We start from the raw sequence: 19,900 nt of genomic DNA on the forward strand, positions 1-19,900 counted from the left end.
ATCGCTCTTTTCAAACTAATCGTCTTTTAAATACACTCATTTTGTGATTCTGGTGTCACACCATGCACCGATGCAAGCATTTTATTTATTTAAAAACGGATCAAACGGGCCATTTCTTCTGTAAGTGGTTTCATGGTTTCAGAGTAGTTTTTAACACAACAGATAGTCGCAAATAACATTCAGCCCTTTAGAAAATAAACGCTACAGTGATACTTCTAAAACCAGTCGCCCAGACCCGCTCCAACTTTTCAACAGCTGGCTAATTGTTTGAATTTGTTCAGGATTGTAAAAGCCCACCGCTGGGTATCACTTAGTTGTTGAGAGTACCATGCGAACAAGGGTCCAGCCTATTGTTTAAAGTGGCCAGTATTGGCTCTTTTTGTAATTCCTCGACAAGGTAAATGGGGGCAGGTGATACCAGTCGGGTGGGGACCCCGCCTATTGTCTGAAGTATCGGCTCCTTTGTAATTCCTTGAGAAGACAAAAGCCCTGTAGGGCCTCATTTAAATTGATTGGAGACATACCTTTCTTTTTGGAAACACCCACCCTATATAAAAAACACGCTCAGAGCCCGATACCCTGAGCCATTTACGCCTCAAGATTCGCTGCAGAGCACACCATTTTCTTTGCGATCATCAACACTAACATCGTTCTTTATAACATGGACATCGTAAACGGTAAGTAAAACAAAACCTATTATTGGATTTTTAAAAAGTGTTATGTTAACATATTATAGGATATTCAAACTATCTTTTTTTCCTAAAACAAAAGCTTAATTTTTAGGAGTTCGGGAGAACGGCCCAGGACCCTTTTCTTTAGAAACGGGCGCTTTTACAGCTGGAACTAGTTCTCTAACAGGCACAAGGTGTGTACAGCATTACTGGATTTTTAAACGTATGTATGTTTTAAACTAGCGATTGTTTTAAATTATGTAATAACGTTTTTGTTTGTTCCAGGGTTAACAAACTGAGCAGGAAAACATTCAGACACCGCTACCACAGAGCCCTACCTTACATCAGGTGTGTATACAAATTCAAATTCAAATTTTATTTGTCACGTACGGGATGTATAGTTGTGTATTTTTTTTTAAAGGGGTTTAAACAATTACAAATGTTCTAAACTGACCGTTTTACACCTACAGAGCCACGCCAGAGAACCGGGTGTGTGGAGAAGCAGGACCATCCCGAATAACGCACACTACAAGGTAAGCATAGGCATATATAAATTAGATAAAAAGAGATAGAGAGGGAGACACGCTTATTCAGTTTGAAATGGGTACATGTATAATATGTTTTAACACATGTCTATCTATCTTCACAGACTGCAGAACAGCACCCCTCCTCATAATGATCAGGACACCATACGATTCCAGACGTTTTTGGAATGTTTAAGCAGTATCGACCTCCCAGAACAACAAAAACCTGGAGCTTTGTGCAACAGTGGAGAGTCAGAACCGATCTTCATCAGCGAACCTGCAACACCCCCGAGTGAGTGGCTACCACGCGATTTCTCTGATGTTTTTGAGTACAGCATGTCAGATTTTGATCTAGTTCATATACCCACCACCCCAGAATGTGTCAGAAATAGCGTTGATTCACACATAGATTTCGAAGAAGACGGCATAACAGACTCTCAAATATCAGCGGCGTATGATGCTTACATAAAGCTTCCAGACGCTCAGCCTGCTGAACAAAGTCATATAGCTTCAATAGCTTCAATAGCTGATAAATTATGTTTGATTGAAGCTAGACTCAATCAATACCACCAAGAAGCACAGGTACAAAGGCAACAGTTTACCAAACTCATAAACAAAGTGTGTAGTACATTAGACAACATCTGCAGCAAAATTTCAAGTCCCTGACTTTTAAAATCCAGACCATGGACCCTCCAAATAAATTATTTAAACATAATAACGGAACCTCCACTCCTGTTAGATGTTTTGACTTAGAGACTTTTATGCAGTGGGCTGAAGAAACAGATAAAAAATTAGACGATATTATAGCTAGACTTAATAGGGTGCCTGCATCAGCCTCATCCGATACACATCCTTGTCAGACTGTTCCTACGTCTGCTATTGCTGATGGGGCTATTGTTGCTAATAATAGTGATAGTACAGCTGGTGTTGCTCGGGCCGTTGCTGTTACTGATGCTAACCATATAGCTTGTGCTGCTGGTGATTTTGCGTCTGATGCACAATCTAGCCGGGTCACCTCTGCTGCAGCTACTGCAGTTGTTATTGAGCCCGTTGTGCAGTCTGGGTCCGGCAGCCGCTCTCAGTCACACATTAGAGAGATACCTAATTTTAATGCTCGCGAATTGCGTGAACGCCTTGATTTTAGGGGTATAAGTCTCGATCATCCAGAACAAGTGCCGGCGCGAGTGCGCGAGTGCTTAGCCAATGTGATAGACAGAGCTGTGGCGGGATCCCAACAGGGCAGTGTTCTAAACGTGGTCCTGCGTGGCCCCTCGCTGGCTTCAGATGTTCAGGCTGTTTTAAACGCTGATGATCGGTATGATCCGGAGCTGTTTCTCGATCAAATTGCACAAGTTATGCAGAGTAATGATGAATCTATCGGTGATGATGAATTAGAGTTTATTGTCACGGTAGCTCAGAACAGTAGTGGCGGGTCTCGCTTAAGACTGGCGCACATACCTTATGATGAGATTCTCTCAAAGAAAGGCAGACATTTATACACACCAAACAACACAAACAACAATTTGTGCTTCTCCCTATGCATAGCACATTCATTAAACTCATCATCCTCTGAGCATGAAAAACTTGCTACAGCTAAACAGATGCATGCTGAAGTAGGTCTATGCGACACACAGCAAGTATCATTCTCTGATGTCGGTAAATTTGAGAAGCACTTCAACATTAAGATTGTAATCTATTACCACACAGAAGGGCGTAAACGCCTGGAATGTTTTTACACACATGAAGAGCCAAACCCTAACACGTTGATGATGTATCTCCATAATCAACATTACCACCTGATTTTAAACCCGACCGCTTTTTTGGGGGGATCCTATGTGTGTAATTTCTGTTACAGTATATATAATACACCATTACAGCACAGCTGTAAACATAGATGTAACACATGTTACACACTCTGTCAACATCACAGGGGACCCACAGTGAAATGCAGCGACTGTAACCGCATCTGCAAATCACAACACTGTTACCAACAACACAAATTACCTGAATTAAAACACAACATGATCCCCTGTGATAATATGAAACATTGCATGCACTGTGGCACCACATATAGAGAATCCAAGAAATTGCCACACAAATGTGCGCAGCCTAGATGCGAGCACTGCCGCGAACCTAAATTAGCAGGAGACTCCGACCATCAGTGTTTCATACAGCCTGTTGAAAAACAGAAGCCTAACGATAAATACATTTTATATGATTTTGAGACGCGGTACCACAACGGTAAACACGAGGCTAACTTTGTGTGTGCGTCTGATCTGAAGGGCAATAAGTTCACATTTAATACATTAAAGTGTGTGGAGGCGTTTGTGCAGCATTACAGACGCCCAAGGTTTCGTGGGTACACTTTCATAGCACATAATGCATCTGGCTTTGATAACTACATACTCCTCGAGTACTTTGTCAGACAGAGCATAACACCTAGTGTCATAATGAGCGGCAGCCGTGTGATTTTAATGCATGACAGGGACTATGACCAGCGGTGGATTGATTCGTTCAGCTTTTTGCCCATGGGCCTTGCCAAAATACCCTCTGCTTTAGGTTTTCAAGACCTGCAGAAGGGCCATTTCCCACACAGGTTTAATACGAGGGATAATGAGCGTTATGTGGGCCCGTACCCAGACCCCTCCTTCTACGGCTATGAGCACATGTCTGAAAGCGATAAGGTGCGATTCATGGAATGGTACCAGGTTGCCTCACAGAATCCCTTTGATTTTCAGGCTGAACTCAGGCGTTACTGTGTTAACGATGTTGATGTCCTGCGTAAAGCATGCATCATTTATCGTGACACGCTACTGGGTTGTACTCAAGTTGATCCATTCATGTATACCACCCTGGCTGCATTTAGTATGGGTGTGTATAAAACGCTGTTTCTGCCTAGAGACGCGCTCGCTCTCACGTATGAAGGGGCATACGTTGAGCAGAACAAGACGTTTTCTAACGTCTCTATTGAATGGCTTCAATATGTGTCCCACACCACCAACAAAGTGGTAAAACATGCTCTCAGAGGAGGCGAACAGAGGGTTGGACCGTATTTTGTGGACGGTTTTGACCCCACAAGTAATACAGCTTATGAATTTGCAGGATGTTTTCACCACGGTTGTGTTAAATGCTACCCCGAGAGTGAAGTTAATCCTGTCAGCAAAGCATCCTATGGACTGCTGCATCGCATGTTTTGTGACAAAGTTGATGCACTGAGATCACAACACAGTGTGAGCGTAATAGTGATGTGGGAGTGTGAATGGGCTGCCTTGAAGCAGACAGACCCTGCAGTTGTGGCTTTCATGCATACGTACAGAAAGCCAGAACGCCTGAATCCCCGAGACGCCCTTTTTGGCGGTCGCACAAATGCTCTAAAGCTGTACCACAAGACTGCTTGTGATGAAAAAATATTTTACTACGACTTCACCAGTCTCTATCCCACAGTGCAGTCTAAAAAAGACTATCCTGTAGGACACCCTCAAGTCATTTACACCAACTTTGACAAGCTAGAAAATTATTTCGGCTTTGTTAAATGCACAGTGCTCCCACCTAAGGGTCTTTTTCACCCCGTCCTACCCTACAGATGCCATGGAAAACTGATGTTTCCACTCTGCAGCATGTGTGCTGAAGACCAGAACCAGCATACTGCATGCGGGCACAGTGACAGTGAGCGGGTGTTGAAAGGCACATGGGTCTCATTTGAGCTTGAAAAAGCTGTTGAGAAGGGATACAGGGTTCTTGCTGTTGATGAGGTGTGGCATTTCCCCAATAAGACCGACACATTGTTTAAAGACTATGTGAAAGCCTTCCTAAAACTCAAACAGGAGGCCTCGGGGTATCCTGAACATGTGAACACACCTGACGAACAGCAGAAGTACATAGACGAGTATTATGAGAAGGAGGGAATAATGCTAGACCCATCCAAGATTTGTGTAAATAAAGCTGTTCGTAACTGTAACAAGCTGTTGTTAAACTCGTTATGGGGTCGTTTCAGCATGAGGTCAAACATGGCATCATCTGAGCTCATTACAGACCCTTCCAGATTTAGCCAGCTAATGTTTAGCGACCAGTACGACGTGCGTCAGTTTTGTTTCATCTCTGACGACGTCGCAATGGTGCAGTGGCGCCACGCTGATGGTAGAGCTTCCCGTGTGAAGGACGTTAATGTCTTTGTCGGGGCCATGACCACTGCACACGCCAGACTCATGCTGTATGATTTGCTAGACAACTTGCAGCAGCGCGTGCTGTATTGTGACACGGACAGTGTCATTTTCACGGCACGCCCTGGCGAGTGGATGCCTCCTCTAGGTCCGTTTCTGGGGGATCTCACAAGTGAATTAGATTGTGGAGAGGATGGTGTGGAGGATTACATAGCGGAATTTGTTTCCGGTGGGCCAAAATGTTATGCGTATCACACATCGCTGGGCAAGACCCAGGTCAAATGTAAAGGCGTCACACTGAATGCATTAAACTCGAAAGTTGTCACCCACGACTCCTTGAAAGGTTTAGTCCGCAAGTTTGTAGCCAATCAGACATCAGACGCACACCTAGTTGCCGTGTCTGATAGCATCAGACGCGATAAAAAGAAGCTTCATTTGAAGAATGAAACCATTGTGAAAAAAGTTAAAGTTGTTTACAATAAGCGCCGTGTGCTCCCAGACTTCACAACCCTTCCTTATGGATTTTAAATTAGAACAGGGGTTTGACGCCCGGTTGCAGCATCCGTTCAGCATGGTGGTCAGCGGTCCCAGTAACTGTGGCAAGACTTTTTTTGTTAAAAACATAATTGAAAACTCTTCCAGGATTATATCATGCAGCATTGATAACATTGTGTATATATACTCATGCTGGCAGACACTATATGACCAGCTTCTTAAGATAAGAAACATAAACTTTGTTAACGGTATACCCGAATCTCTTGCTGATGACACCCTTCTGCCTGCAGAAAAGAACAATTTGTTAATTATAGACGATGTGATGAACGATGCAGCTAACAATTTAGAAGTACAAAATGTGTTCACAAAGTATGTGCATCATAGGAATTTGAGTTGTATATATCTAGTTCAGAATTTGTTTATTCAGGGAAAATCCAGTAGAACCATTTCCTTGAACACTAATTACCTAATATTGTTTAAAAATCCGAGAGATAAATATCAGGTTATGCTTTTAGCCAGGCAAATGTTTCCGGGTAATACTAAATATTTTATAGAAGCGTTTAATGATGCCACATCGACAACATACGGGTATCTTTTAATAGACTATAAAGCTAAGACCCCGGACTATTTAAGACTCAGAACAAATTTACTGTCAGACCGTCCGGTTGTTTACATTCCAAAACAAAAATCAGCAAAGAGGTGAGAGGATGTCATCACGCATGCGGAGGAATCTGTCTCTGTTGGAGATGATATACAGGGCTCCTCCTACTCTACGCAGAGTTATTATTAGTAATTCAAACTTAGATTTTATCAATGCATTGTGTGAGATAGCCTTTAATGTATTGCATGGTAACATTCCACTGACCAATCAGCAGTACAAACAGCTAAAAAAGAAAAAAACAATAATCAGACTGATTGCAGACAAAAAAATAAAATCTTTGAAAAAGAGAAAGACAATCAACCAATCTGGAGGGTTTTTACTGCCGTTATTAGGGGCTGCAATCCCTTTCATAACCAGTCTGATAGCAAACAGGTGAAAATGGAACATGTGCAAAAGATGTTTTTGGTACCCCAACACCAGTTGGACTTAATAAAGCAACAGCAGCAGCAGCAGCAAACAGGCACCATCAGACAACAGTCTCAGAACGAGTTGGACAAGGAGATGTTACAAGTGTTACAAGATTCTGACATAGATGTGTATGAGAAGGCTAAAAAATACAGCGATATTCTCCAAAGATACCTCACCCTTGTGAGACAAGGTGCCCGTGAAAAGAATGTACTGTCTTTATCATTACCTGAACAATTTAACAGGGATGTGCAACCCCAGGCGGCGGACACATTGCCTGTTCATGGTGATGCCGGGGTGCGGGATCTTGTTGCGGAGAATGTTTTAACACACATACCTAAAAGGAGTAGGAGGAATGCAGAACTTATTCTATCAGCGGTGAACCGTTCGCCACACTTGATCTCTTACAATGACAAAGGCGAAATTGTTGTTGATAAACAAACCATCCCTGGTTCACACATTTATGATCTAATTAAAGCCGTCACAACCACACACACACCTTCTGAGGGTTTGAGACCTATCGGTTGGACAGAGTTTTTAAAAGCTTTCTCAGATTTAAACATACCGTTATCAGCCATATCTAACACAGGCATACGTAAGACCGTCGCCTTGTATAAAACCGATCACACACTGTCTGAAGACCGTGGTTTTTTAAAACACACACCAAAAAAGAACACCCCCGGTGGACCGCTGCGACATAGTACACTAAAAAAAATAAAGAATAAAAAAAACAAAATAAAGGGGGGTCCTGTAGAGTGGTTGGATTTTTGAATTCAGGTTTTTTTTCTTATTGCAGAAATTGTTTTTCTGCTAAAAATATTTGCTGTTTGGTGTTTTTCTACTGTTGTGTTTTTTTTCACTTATTGCTGCTAAATTGTTTTGTTTTATTTTCTTTTATTACTGTTAAATATTTTATGTCTTTTATTACTGGTTAATGTTTGATTTCTTTTATGTTTAAACAAAGTATGTTATGAATCTATATATATATATACGAGATTTGATAATAAATACCATTGACTCGATTAAATCATGCTCTCATGTTGTTTTTATTATTATTCTCATTAGTACATATCAGTATCCACATTGCACACACACATAATCACTGCATACAGCAACAGGTTGTATGTTGTTGACAAATCGACACACCATAGCATCATTACAAATTAAATCAGACCCATACATGTTAAGCAGGCGGGCATAAGATACACCATTTTGCATATGATATAAAAAAAATACACAATGTTGACCGCATGTGATGGAGAAGTCGTTCTGCACTTGTTTTCCTGAATATAAAACAGTGGAGCCGTTTTTTAGAAGAAACATCTTTATTGCTGGGGGAAAACTGTCTAACGAGTGACCAAAACTATCAAAAAAATAACCGCGTCTGTCTCTCGAAATATAAACAGCAAGCCAATGTTCCCCTGGCATCGTAGAAGGGTGGGTGTTTACAATACACATAGCAGGGAGTCTTTGAAGCCGTTCAGTGGTTAGTTGATCATAGGCTAACACGCCTAGGAAATGTGTGTTTTTATTGATAATGCCGCCGACCACGGCTGATAGTTCTATAGTGTTCATGACCGTTTTTGTCTCAATAGTAGTCCAAGAGCACCTGTCTCATGTTAGATATTTCAATGACTGAATCAAATACAGAATAACACAAGAGGTTCACTGTACGGGGTAGTGGATTTCTGAAACGGGTTTCCAATCTCACGTTCCCAGTTTTAATTAACGACACATTCCCTGAATGTCCTTCGTCAGCTTCCAGATTGAAACAGAATAAAGTGTAGCCGTTACCAAAGTCGTCACGTGTTATGGCCAACGATCTGTCCTTTAAATGTCTTCCTGTGGTTTGTATCAGCTGGTAAAATTCTCTGATATAGTGTTTTCTCTGGAAATTTGGCTGGAATGGTTTAGCAGGATAAGCCTGACTATCAGCATATAAAGACATAAATTCTATATCGCAGTTTTCAAAATGAAATGGATTACGCTGGTAGGAGCCTGTGTATGCTTCATTGTCTATGAATGCAATGATGACAAATTTAGGTATCCTACCCATAAATAAATTGTCATTTGTTGATATTCTAGCCCCTGCAGGTATGGAGAAGGTCTTTAAAGATACTCTGTCTACCGTGTATTTTGCGTTTGCATGGTGCAATGCCTTGCTGTGTGCAAGTCTGACGCTAGGTGATACACTAACTTTCTTGACAAAGAGACTGGCTGAGACAATTTTAACTCTGTATGCATTGGCATCCGCTGTCATGAGAGCAAATTCGTCTTTAGAGCGCACAAATTTCAGCGACAGGTCGATTCCATTAAGTAACAGTTTTTCTTGAAAAAACAGGTCTGCATGTACTGGTGCAATCAATTCAACAATACTACTATTTGCTGTGTAGCCACCTCTGGTCATCAGACCCTGGTTCTCTCCTTCTATAGATGTGTCATTCATGTGTGATGCTGTATCCTTACAGAATAACCCGGTGCTGAACTGTGTGTCTAAAGTGTCCTTATTATAATTGATAAGACATTCTATCACACCTCTGTATGGATATGTATTGGATGATTGACTAATGAGCCGGTCTCCCAAATTAATATCGACTTGACTAAATATGCTGCATCCAGGATAATTAATAAATCCTACATTAGCGTCCCTAGCCAGGTTTGAGCCATCAGCGTTTGTGATTCTCACCCGTGTGTAGATATATGAGTCATTTAGATCCAGGTAATCTTCACCCGACGATGAGATGTAAAACTCGATCGGCCCTCCATCAGTGATTGCAGATACAGGTGGGATTTCAATAAATGTACTTTTCTCAATGCTAGTCTGTGTGTATGGGACAGTAAAAAGATCGAGCTCTGTTTTTACACATTCTCCAGAATGACTGTGTAACAGTGCCATTTAGAATATGTCAAGCGCTGCAGTTTTTGAACGAGTGGTTCTGGGTCTCTTCACTCTGCGTGACGGTGTCCGTTTGGTGGCTCTCCTGCTAGGTTTTGTGGTTTTACGCTTTTTAGACAACGGCTGCCCTGGGGGTGGGGTCTTAGATGGTTTGGGCGTATACACATACAAGCCGTTACCGTCCTGCTTAGTGGTTGAGGGTCTGGTTATGTTGGTTATGACATCAGACACTATGCCCGATGCGGCTGTTTTTAGGTGTGGTTTGACTATGCTGACTCCTTTTTTAAACAGCGGTACTGCAAATCTAAACAAGCTACGGAACAACCCACCCAGACCTGTCCCATATTGTGTACTGGTCCCAACATACCCTCCGAGCTCTCCACCAGCCTGTGATAAGTAGTATTTTACATATTTTGAGTCATCAGAGTTGTAGACGGCCATCCTTTTTTTTTCAAAAATGCTGTGTTATCGGTCGGAAGTGTAACTTGACAAACACTTTGCCGTATAAAAAGGGTATGTGTTGATTTCGATCGTCTTTCAAATCAATTTCTATGTCGTCGATTAATGTCTTTGACACAGGTGTGTAGTGTGGGCTGTCAAATTGTAGAATAGGCAACCGGCGGTCATCGTCTGTAATATTTATAGCTCTTAATAGCCTCGCGTGGGCGTCACCCACAAGCTGGTAATCAACGATATCTGCATAAATAAAGATGTTATATTTTCCCCCGTATATGTCTGCGGGGTGCGGGGCATATGTGTTTTTATAATGAAGTGCAAACGGTTCTCCTGTTTTGAATCCTAGGATTTCCGCCAGTCTCCCTCTAAATGTGAGAATAGTCCCCCTAGGCCCCATAACACAGGCATGGTTACTAACGGCGTTGTACTGCATTTTAATGTCTCCAGTGGCTTGGTGCTGTTGACATTTAAAATTAAATTCTTTTATTATCTGTTCCACAGATGCATAATGGCCCACAGACAGTTCGATCATGGTTATGGCTATGGTTCCGTCTTTGACGGGGTCATGAATTTCCACTTCCGAATCTGATTGTGGAAAAGTCCGCCATATGCGTGGGTACTGTATCTCTATAACAGCGACCTCATATGGCTGATCCAAAACAATAGGTTTTGCTAGCTTTGTTCTAAAATTAGATATCTTATTACCCGGGTAAACATGTGATGAAGCATTCGAGAAGAGGCTTACATAGAAGCCTGCATTGTTGTTCTTTTTATTCATGCTTTCTCAGTCTATGCTCAGTGTTGAATGAATGTGTGTAGAGCTGCGTCATCTGAGTTAATTACGCCTCAACGATGTCTTTTTCTGGAATCCACGAATTAAAGCTGTTGGGCCATCCTAGCCATTTCACTAGCACCTGCTTTTTCCGACCCACTTTTTTTCTAGCCAATATGTTTTCAATTTTAAATGTTTTGTTTTCATCAACAACCACACGTTGTATCTCAGGCTCATAAAATGACCCTTTCAATACCTCTCCTGCTAGATCCACTAGTCTGTACACTGGGGGCTGTCTCCCTATACGTTCCTTGACTGTGAAAATCTCATCGGTGTAGGTCTGCTCGTATCCTTTTCGAAACTTTCCTCTCAGTTTTGATATTCGTACAGTGTCACCGATATTAAATTTAAAGCGCAGTTCCCTCTGAGGCCTCGTTTTGTACAGCGCGTTGAAGACCGACTTCTCATTATCCTTATTCACCTCTGCCGGAGCCATTTGGATAGATCTGTGATAAGCATTGTTATATGCTTGTGTGAGATCTGGTATGATATCTACATATCTCCGGGAGTTGGCTGATGTTAAGTACTTCCACATTCTACCCTTGAAGCTACGATTGAATCTCTCGACAATACTGCATTTAACCTCGCTAGCTGTTGAGAAATGCTTGATATTATATCGCTTCATTAGCTGTTTAAAGGTTGCATTATAAAACTCTTTGCCTTCATCTGTTTGTAGTTTCACAGGGATCCTACCCTCACTAAGTATATCTTCAAAAGCAGCTGATACAACAGACCCTGTCTTGTTTGTTAGGCATCTAACCCATGCGTATTTTGAGAATACATCTATACATGTTAGCAGATATCTCACATTATCATTATCTGTCACATATTCACACATGTCAACCAGATCGGCTTGAAACTGTTTGTCGACCCCTGTCACCAATACTCTATTTCTGGGGAAATGGATCCTCGCAGGTTTATGGAGTGTGTAGGTGTCGTCTTGTTCTAAATAATGTTTGACCTGAGATAGTGGAGGTGTTACACCTGATGCCTCCCCTGCCGCTATACGTAGCTTATTTAAACTGGCTAACCCCGCAGGATGGGCTGGATCGTGATATATTTTATGCAATGTGCTTTCCATGATTTACAAACCACAAATGACTATGATGTTGATGTTAACAAGTCTTTTTATTTAATTTTCACAAAGACACAATCACAGACAATGGATACTTGGACACCCCACATTAAACCAGATGTAACCCAGCCCAGTAGTTTCCAATCATGCGGAGCATGGCTGGTTTAACACGGCGGGCGCAAGTACTTGCATCTAGCAGGTGCCCAATGTTGTCATTAATGGCGCATACTATATATCGCTCTGATCTCAGTTCACACATGATGTGTTCTGCAACTCTGCGGATTTGTGTTCCAGACCCATCTGCAGTGGATGAGCGTACAAACAGCCGGATGGCAGGGATGAATCGCTCAGTCTGGAGCCTTATCATCACATCATCATAGTAGGTGTCGAAGAAATACTCAGACAATTCCTGCAAGCAGCTGTGTTGCACCTGACTGGGGTGGCCTGTTTGGCATCCGTAACATGTCTCTTGTATAAACTCATTCAAAGCCAACATTAACAGGTGGAGAGTTGCGAGTTTGATGTCGATTACAGTTTCATCCCACAGGTCTGATATGAGGGGGTCCTGCGAGCATTGTGGTGAGGGTGGTGGAGTCTGGAGGGTCGGGATTAGCAGCTCTGTTGATGGTGACTCCAACAGGTCCCACGAGGGCGTGTCATTCTCTGTAAAATGAAAACCACAAGCTCTTAATTTGTCACATAGATACACACTCAACCCCACACACCCACACATTAAACCTACCAGTTTATTGTTTAGCTGTCGGAAGGTCTTATGATTTTAGGTTTACACAGGGTACCAGGCAAACCAGTCTTCGGACAACTCGCCAGATCGTCAAAAACAAGGCGCTTTCTAATACTCTCGTACGCAGTGTTGAGTCTGTCCTTCTTGATCGCGTCATCAATCTGGCTAAACAGACGCGACAAACCTCTCCAGTCGCACCACTGTATAAAAAACAAGTCCTTAAACCATCTTGTGCGCTCTTCGAGGTTTAGAGGGTATGGATTTAACCTCCAGTTTTCAAGCCCTCTGGAAGCAATAAGACTATCCCTGTCATCACATACACTGAGAAAAATAAAGTCGTCGGGGTTGCGATTGAAACGATCAGCCTCAACCCTGTAAAGCTCAGGGCCTGATGCACTGTTCCACTGGGAAACATACAGCAGCTCTGGGAAACCCACATTGTCCAGGTCCGCACACACTACGGTGCGGAAGAGCTTCCAGTTTTTAGTAGACATGACTTGGGCTTCCCCCCAAAACAATCCCTCACCACAATCTACACTAAGCACAACTGTCCCTTCGGTATATTTAATGGCATACACATACCCTTCGACGCCTCGATATTCTAACTTGAATACAGTTCCATCTGCGGCGTTTCCACAGCGTTGCTTTTTACGTTGAGGACCCCGACTGCATACTCCTGAAGACATACCTAGAGTGCCTATGGCATGGGCGATGTCCTGGCTGGGTGTCATTCCGAGCTCCATAGGTCGATGCGTCGGGGATCCTTAGCGAGCGCGATGTGTCGGTGCTCTAGGTCGATGCGTCGGGTATCCTTAGCGCAATGTGTCGGTGCTCTAGGTCGATGCGTCGGGGATCCTTAGCGCAATGTGTCGGTGCTCTAGGTCGATGCGTCGGGGATCCTTAGCGCAATGTGTCGGTGCTCTAGGTCGATGCGTCGGGGATCCTTAGCGCGATGTGTCGGTGCTCCTCAGACCGTGGCGGTGATGCTCTTAGAATGTGAAAGGATCGCTTTTATACCCATACAACCTAGCACATCCCACTAGGAGGAGTCGTTCCCGCCCAGAGGGTAAGAACACCTGAACACGCATGCGCACACACACACGAAACTGGTCAAATCGGTTTGGTTGGCCGCCATCTTGGACTAGTGCCATCGAATTACTGAACGCGCATGCGCACACGCACGAAACCGGTCAAACCGGTTCTCAAACCGGTTTGGTTGGCCGCCATCTTGGATAGGTGCCATCGTTCAGTTGGCCGCCATCTTGGATAGGTGCCATCGTATTACTACTGGCAACCTGTCTCGCTTTCATTGATCTTAGGGGGAAAGCCTCAGGATAACGAGTGGCATAATCACAAATGACCAAGATGTAACGATTACCGTATTTTCACGACCAAAAGAGGCACTGTGCTAAAAGGCGCAGTCTCAGTTATGTGTGCCATTACTGTATTTAACACACACATAAGGCGCACTGGATCATAGGGCGCATACAAGTACCGTATGCGTATTTAAAAATAAAGCGGGAGCAAACCTGAGTTCGGTACCTTACTCACATTTCTATTACCGGTAATCGTCATCATCAACAACACACAAGCATACAAGTGTGCGTATTTAAAAATAAAGCAGGAGCAAAACGAAGTTTGGTACTCACATTTTTATCATCAATCAAACCCATGGAAGTCCTCATCCTCTGTGTCTGAATTTCCTCATCCATCCAGCCCTTTTCATTTGCCTTAATGATGATTCCTGCTGGAAACTTCTCTTTAGGCAAAGTCTTTCTCTTAAAAATCACCATAGGCGGCAGTTTCTGTCCATTAGCATGGCAGCCAAGCACAACAGTGAAAGAAGACTTTTCGTGCCCCGTTGTGCGTATCGCTACCGTGCTGGTCCCCTTCTTCTCCACAGTGTGACTCACCGGGATGTCAAAAGTGAGCGGGACCTCGTCCATGTTTGTGATGTGGCTGGGCTGGATGTGTTTGCTGCAGTAGGAGCGGAAGATGGCCAGCTTTTCCTTATAATCCGCTGGAAGTTGCTGCGCTACCGTAGTCCTGTTCCGGATGGAAAAATGGCACCGTTTCATAAAACGAAAGCACCAAGACGGACCTCCTCGGAAATGTTCAATGTTCATCTCTTCAGCAAGTGAAACTGCTTTTAGCCGAATGGTGACCGTCGAAACGCTTCTCCCGCTCGTTCTTTGCTCGATGATCCACGGCTCGAGTCTTTCCTCCAACTCGGGCCACCTCGCCTTATGTCCGCGGAAACTCAGCTGCGTTTTCTTGACCTGCCGGAGCTCGTTTTCTAGCTTCCTCCATTTGCGAACCATCGATTCGTTAATCTTAAATTCTCTCGCCGCTGCTCGATTTCCATGTTCCTCCGCATAGCTGATGGCCTTCAGTTTAAACTGTGCTTCATAAGCGTGTCTCTTTGCCATTTTCAGGGTTGTTAAAACAACGATGTTCCACATAATGCACATACCTGTCCTTTTATACGGGTATGTGCGATTGTCCCGGTATATACGATCAACGCCCACACTTCACCCTTTAGCGTTCTCATGGTGTTCTCTACTACGTCCTCCTTACAACACACAGGGCACACTGCGCCATAGGGCGCGCCGTACTTTTTGAAGAAAATCTAAGGCTTTTAAGTGCGCCTTATGGTCGTGACAATACGGTACCTGATGAGCTTCTTTCAAGGGGCCCCACTACATCCATTCCTATTCTTTCGAAAGGTGTATCTATGACAGGCAATGGCTGAAGATGGGCACGGGCCACTCCTTTATTTAGGGTGAGCTGACATATCTGACACGACTTACAAAACTGCTGTAGTTGAGTGTACATGCCAGGCCAGACAAAATGGCTTGCAATCTTATGTAGAGATTTCTGAAAACCAAGATGGCCTGCCCAAGGTACAGAATGACCAAGTTCCATGACTTTGTTTCTTAGTGCCTGTGGTAATGCTATGGCTTCAGTCTTGCCTTTACACTCATAAAGGACACCATTTCTCAACACATAGGTTGCATCTGCCAACACATCTACTGTCCCTCGCACCTGTCCATCAACCTTATCAAACCAGGATTTTAATGATGGATCTGCCCGTTGAAGTGAAGAGATATCTGGTGGGATATCAAGTTCCAGAGGGAGGTTGGGGCTCTGGTCTACACCCTCTAACCTGGATGAACCCCTAAATTTTTCTCTTCGTCTTTGCGCTCGAGATTTAGCTGGCTTTGCTGGGCTTACTTCTAATTCTTCATCATAGAAAGGTAGCTCTTTTAACGGGTCATTTGCACTCTGAGCTCTTGTGGTGATCAAACTGGGGATTGCACTTTCTGGCTGTGCCTGCAGAATAATGTCTTGCTTCTGTATGTTGTGGTCCTGATCTACATGAACTGTATGCAAATGTCCCGGAACTTCATTAGACACCAAATCTAGCAGTGTAGGTATATCTAATCCCAATATCACTGCATATGCTAGTCTGGGTGCTAAAGCCACTGGCAGGAGAAATGTCTGGCCACCTACAGTCAAATACACCTCAGCCATGGGATAATCCTTCTCATCACCATGTACACAGCTTATTTTAGTCCTTGTGTCACTCCATAGCTCTCTTGGTACTAAACTAGCCAAAACCACTGACTGAAAGCTCCCTGTATCTAAGAGTGCTTCTTCACGCTGACCATTAACAAGTACAGGTGTTGTTCTCACTGCTTCATGATCAGGACCTGGCAATGTGGGTCTGGGGGCTGAGCACAAAAGGGATGGCCTACTTTGTGTTGTTGCTGGGCAGGTATACTGAGTGTGGCCTATCTGGTTACAGTGATAACATCTAACATCTGATTTTGAACCTGAATGTGACTTTTTAGTGTTGTTACTTTTACCAGAAACAAAATGTCTGCTTCCAGGATAACTTCTACTCTGGCCTATACCACCACTCCTTACACCCCAATCAGACTTACTTTGTCCAGTCATGAAGCTGTCCCGGCCAAAGGTGGTTCCTCTCGATCCTGTTCTGGCAGAGATGAAGATTTCCGCCAGCTGTGAAGCCTCCTCTGCAGATTTGGGGGCACGTTCCCTGATCCACACCTCCAGATCTGGGTGGACCATCCTCAGAAATTGCTCCAAGATCATCAGTTCAGATGATTGAGCCGCTTTCACTCTTTTGCTCCACATCCTGCAAGAAGCAACCAGGACAGGTGAGTACCTTTACAAGTTCTCATTTCACATATGTTTAGGTTATTGATAAATGATTAACTGCAAACAGCTCTAACTTTGGCTCTTCTCCGACACAGGTAGGATGGCCAGTCCCACTGTCTCTTTTCTGTTACAAGCTGTCAATTTAATCGTATGTCAAATAACCTAATAAAAGACTCCATAAGAACTAATGTGTTTTCTTTATTACCATATTTTAAATTCCCAATCCAACAATTTATTATTAACAATACCAACCAGGTAATGGAACCCCTGGTCTCCATTACACAGACATATAGACTCGATAAACACACATGACAGTATTGATTCCAGGCAAAAGGCCTCAAATTAATTTCGCGTTTAACTGAACTTGAGCTGGCCCTGTAACAAGTGAAAGAAAAGAGGAACTGAGTAGGAGTTTCTTGCTTTAAAGAAGAACCAAAGCATATATTTTGGTTAAGTCTGATAAACTAGAATTAGGAGGTATTGTTACATTAAAAGGAACAAAATGAAATAAAAAGGCTATATCAAAAACAGGTTATAACATAGGAAATGTGAGGTTAAAATGAAGTTAGTGTTAACACACAGGAGTTGTTTCAAGGCAGCGTTTAGCTATGATAAAATGTATGCATGAGTAATTGCTTATATGCTTAAACTTAATTGATTAAAATGGTTGTTTTCTCTTGGAGCTTTTAGTAGAATAGGCGCTTATAATGATTTTCTTGTTAAAAAGGTGACTTTAGGTCAGAGTGAAGGCACTGGCAGCAGCGACAGTTTGTGTACAGGATGTTGATGATCAGATAAGGGAAAATAGAGTGAGCAACCGGACGTGAAAGCAGCGTGTTAAGAGTTTTAAAATGATGAGTAATGTTGAGGAATATACATAAATACAAGTCAATAAGTAAAGAACATAATTAGGATCATGCTTTTGATTAAAGAGTCCCAAACATGATAAGTTAGGGAGGTGCAGGAAAAGGTGTTTTGTTTGCTTTGCAGAAGATCTCGGCGACCAGAAGGGGGGTGAGGATCCTGGAGGCCCGAGGCCTGATGGACCACAAGAGAGGGACTGAGAGAAACCTAATGTTATGCATGGATGCCATGGATGGACATGCAAGCAGCTGAGTGGGCCGAGGAGTGACCCAACACAATGTATTGCGACCTCTGGAGTTCCAGAGGTCGAGAGAGGGAGTATAGAGAGTGGAGAGATATTTTGCTGCTATTGTTAATACTCATCATCAGCATTGATAGTGCATTCAGATGTTTAAACATATTGGCACCCGATTAGCCTTTATTACAGGTGCAGTGATAACCACTTTAAACTGTTGAGTTGAATCTATAATCTTAAATGCTTTTGAATGCTTGTTATAATCTTAAGTGTGTATGTGCTGATTCTGTTGATTTTGAGTACACTCTGTACAGAGTCAGAGTGACAGGAAACTGCAGGTTTGCAGAGCGTGCGTTTGCAGAAGTGAAACCGAAAGCAGGGTCTAAGTGCAGGTTATTCTGAGGAGCTGGTTAGACGAGGCTATGTGAATAACTAGGTTATTCAAATCGTCTGTTATACTTTTATATTCTTTTATTAAGCTTTTAGCAGAAGTTCTTGATTATAACATTTATTCAACATAGTACATATAGTTTCGGTTAGGTTGTTACACATAAGGATGAGCCTCTGTTCTGGTGAAAGGTCAGAAGTGCAACGGGTGAATTGAGAGAGCATGTAAGGTCGACACACACACACACACACACACACACACACACACACACACACTAGTTAGACTCATTTATAGGTGAGAGGTTTGTCATATTTGTCTCTGCAAAAGGGGAACAGTTTCTTGCAAAAGAGGAACAGTGTCTTGCAGGATGTAGGGCTCGTGTTCCAGACGAGACAGAGATAATGTTCTTTTAAACTGTGTTAAAAGTCATTGTGGTTTTGATTTGACGTATGCATATATTCTGTCTGTGACGTATGAAGGGGCGTCATTAATTCAAACCCTGATGGTATAAAATATCTGTTTATGCTTGGATTAAGTCGAAGATCAATTTCTGTCTGCGGACAGGCACTGGTCTTCCCACGCGTGTATTCATTAAAATCAATTTGACCAAGCTCTTGTTGGACCATGGTTGTTTGTACTCTCCTTCCTCAATATTTGAACCTTAACAGGTTGGAGAGCCAAAAGAGGATATTCCCCTTCATGGTCCTCCCACCAGATCAAAGGATCCTCAGAAAGTGGAACAGGTTCAATTTCCCTGTTTCCTTTGCCTTTTGAGTTGGTGTGTTTTCTGTGGCGAAATATTAATGCAGAGTCCCTTGACCTATTAAGTGGAGGGGCATAATCCACTTCAACATGACCAAGAGAGATGTCAGGGGCAGTTTCCTCATATCTGTCACCATCAGACTCTTGCTATAGAAAAATGAAAACTTTATTGATAAAGAAATTCTATTTATATTCAAACTTGCGTAGTACACTGCATTACTGCGTTACTACTGCGTTAATTTTACAGCAAAAAAAACACTTAACTACCGAGCAAGTACCGAGTACGCTATCAAGGAATGGGAAATTCACAGACAAACTGCGGATTCTTCCACTGACCGCTGCGGCACACCTGCACCATGGCAAACATCCGCCTGCTATACACACTCTAAGAAATAAAACGTTGGATTTAATTGACAAAGTTAAGGCAATCTTTTCCACAAAACCTGGTCAATTAAACAAATCAATATGGTTGTTATCTGCAATTTCAATGGTGATGTATATCAGAAGTGAAATTGTTCTATAAAAGCAACAGCTTTCCTTTCGTTGTTA

General features: G+C 42.8%; 2 protein-coding genes across 7 annotated transcripts in view; one reads left to right on the plus strand and one right to left on the minus strand.

Moving 5' to 3' along the window:
• Positions 1-12,060, plus strand: LOC309707747 (uncharacterized protein; the record flags this gene model as incomplete). 4 transcript variants are annotated; one of them, XM_082535254.1, is made up of 6 exons in its annotated part: positions 1-677; positions 784-865; positions 957-1,019; positions 1,142-1,204; positions 1,321-1,487; positions 11,948-12,060. In XM_082535254.1, the coding sequence occupies exons 1-6, from the start codon at positions 662-664 to the stop codon at positions 12,058-12,060; spliced, it is 504 nt and encodes a 167-aa protein (XP_082391380.1). In that variant the 5' UTR covers positions 1-661. The 4 variants fall into 4 exon arrangements, with proteins under 4 accessions (XP_082391380.1, XP_082391379.1, XP_082391377.1 ...); XM_082535253.1 differs by lacking the exon at positions 11,948-12,060 and having other exon boundaries at positions 1,321-3,758; XM_082535251.1 differs by lacking the exon at positions 11,948-12,060 and having other exon boundaries at positions 416-677; positions 772-865; positions 1,321-8,190.
• A 224-nt stretch (positions 12,061-12,284) lies between these two features.
• LOC309708055 (uncharacterized protein) overlaps positions 12,285-19,900 on the minus strand; it is a gene marked incomplete at its 3' end in the record, with an annotated part of 236,146 nt that continues 228,530 nt past the window's right edge. Inside the window, exons 1-2 of one of the 3 annotated variants that reach the window (XM_082535793.1) lie at positions 13,606-14,156; positions 12,285-12,838 (exon numbers count right to left, since the gene is read on the minus strand). In XM_082535793.1, the coding sequence (XP_082391919.1) occupies positions 12,285-12,838; positions 13,606-13,660 (609 nt within the window). In that variant the 5' untranslated portion in view covers positions 13,661-14,156. Of the gene's footprint in view, positions 12,839-12,917; positions 14,157-19,900 lie in introns of those variants that run through there. The other 2 variants (XR_014277157.1, XR_014277158.1) reach the window with 2 other exon arrangements.

The sequence above is a fragment of the Aulonocara stuartgranti genome (genome assembly GCF_965226115.1).
Source record: "Aulonocara stuartgranti genome assembly, chromosome: 1".
Classification (NCBI taxonomy): domain Eukaryota; kingdom Metazoa; phylum Chordata; class Actinopteri; order Cichliformes; family Cichlidae; genus Aulonocara; species Aulonocara stuartgranti.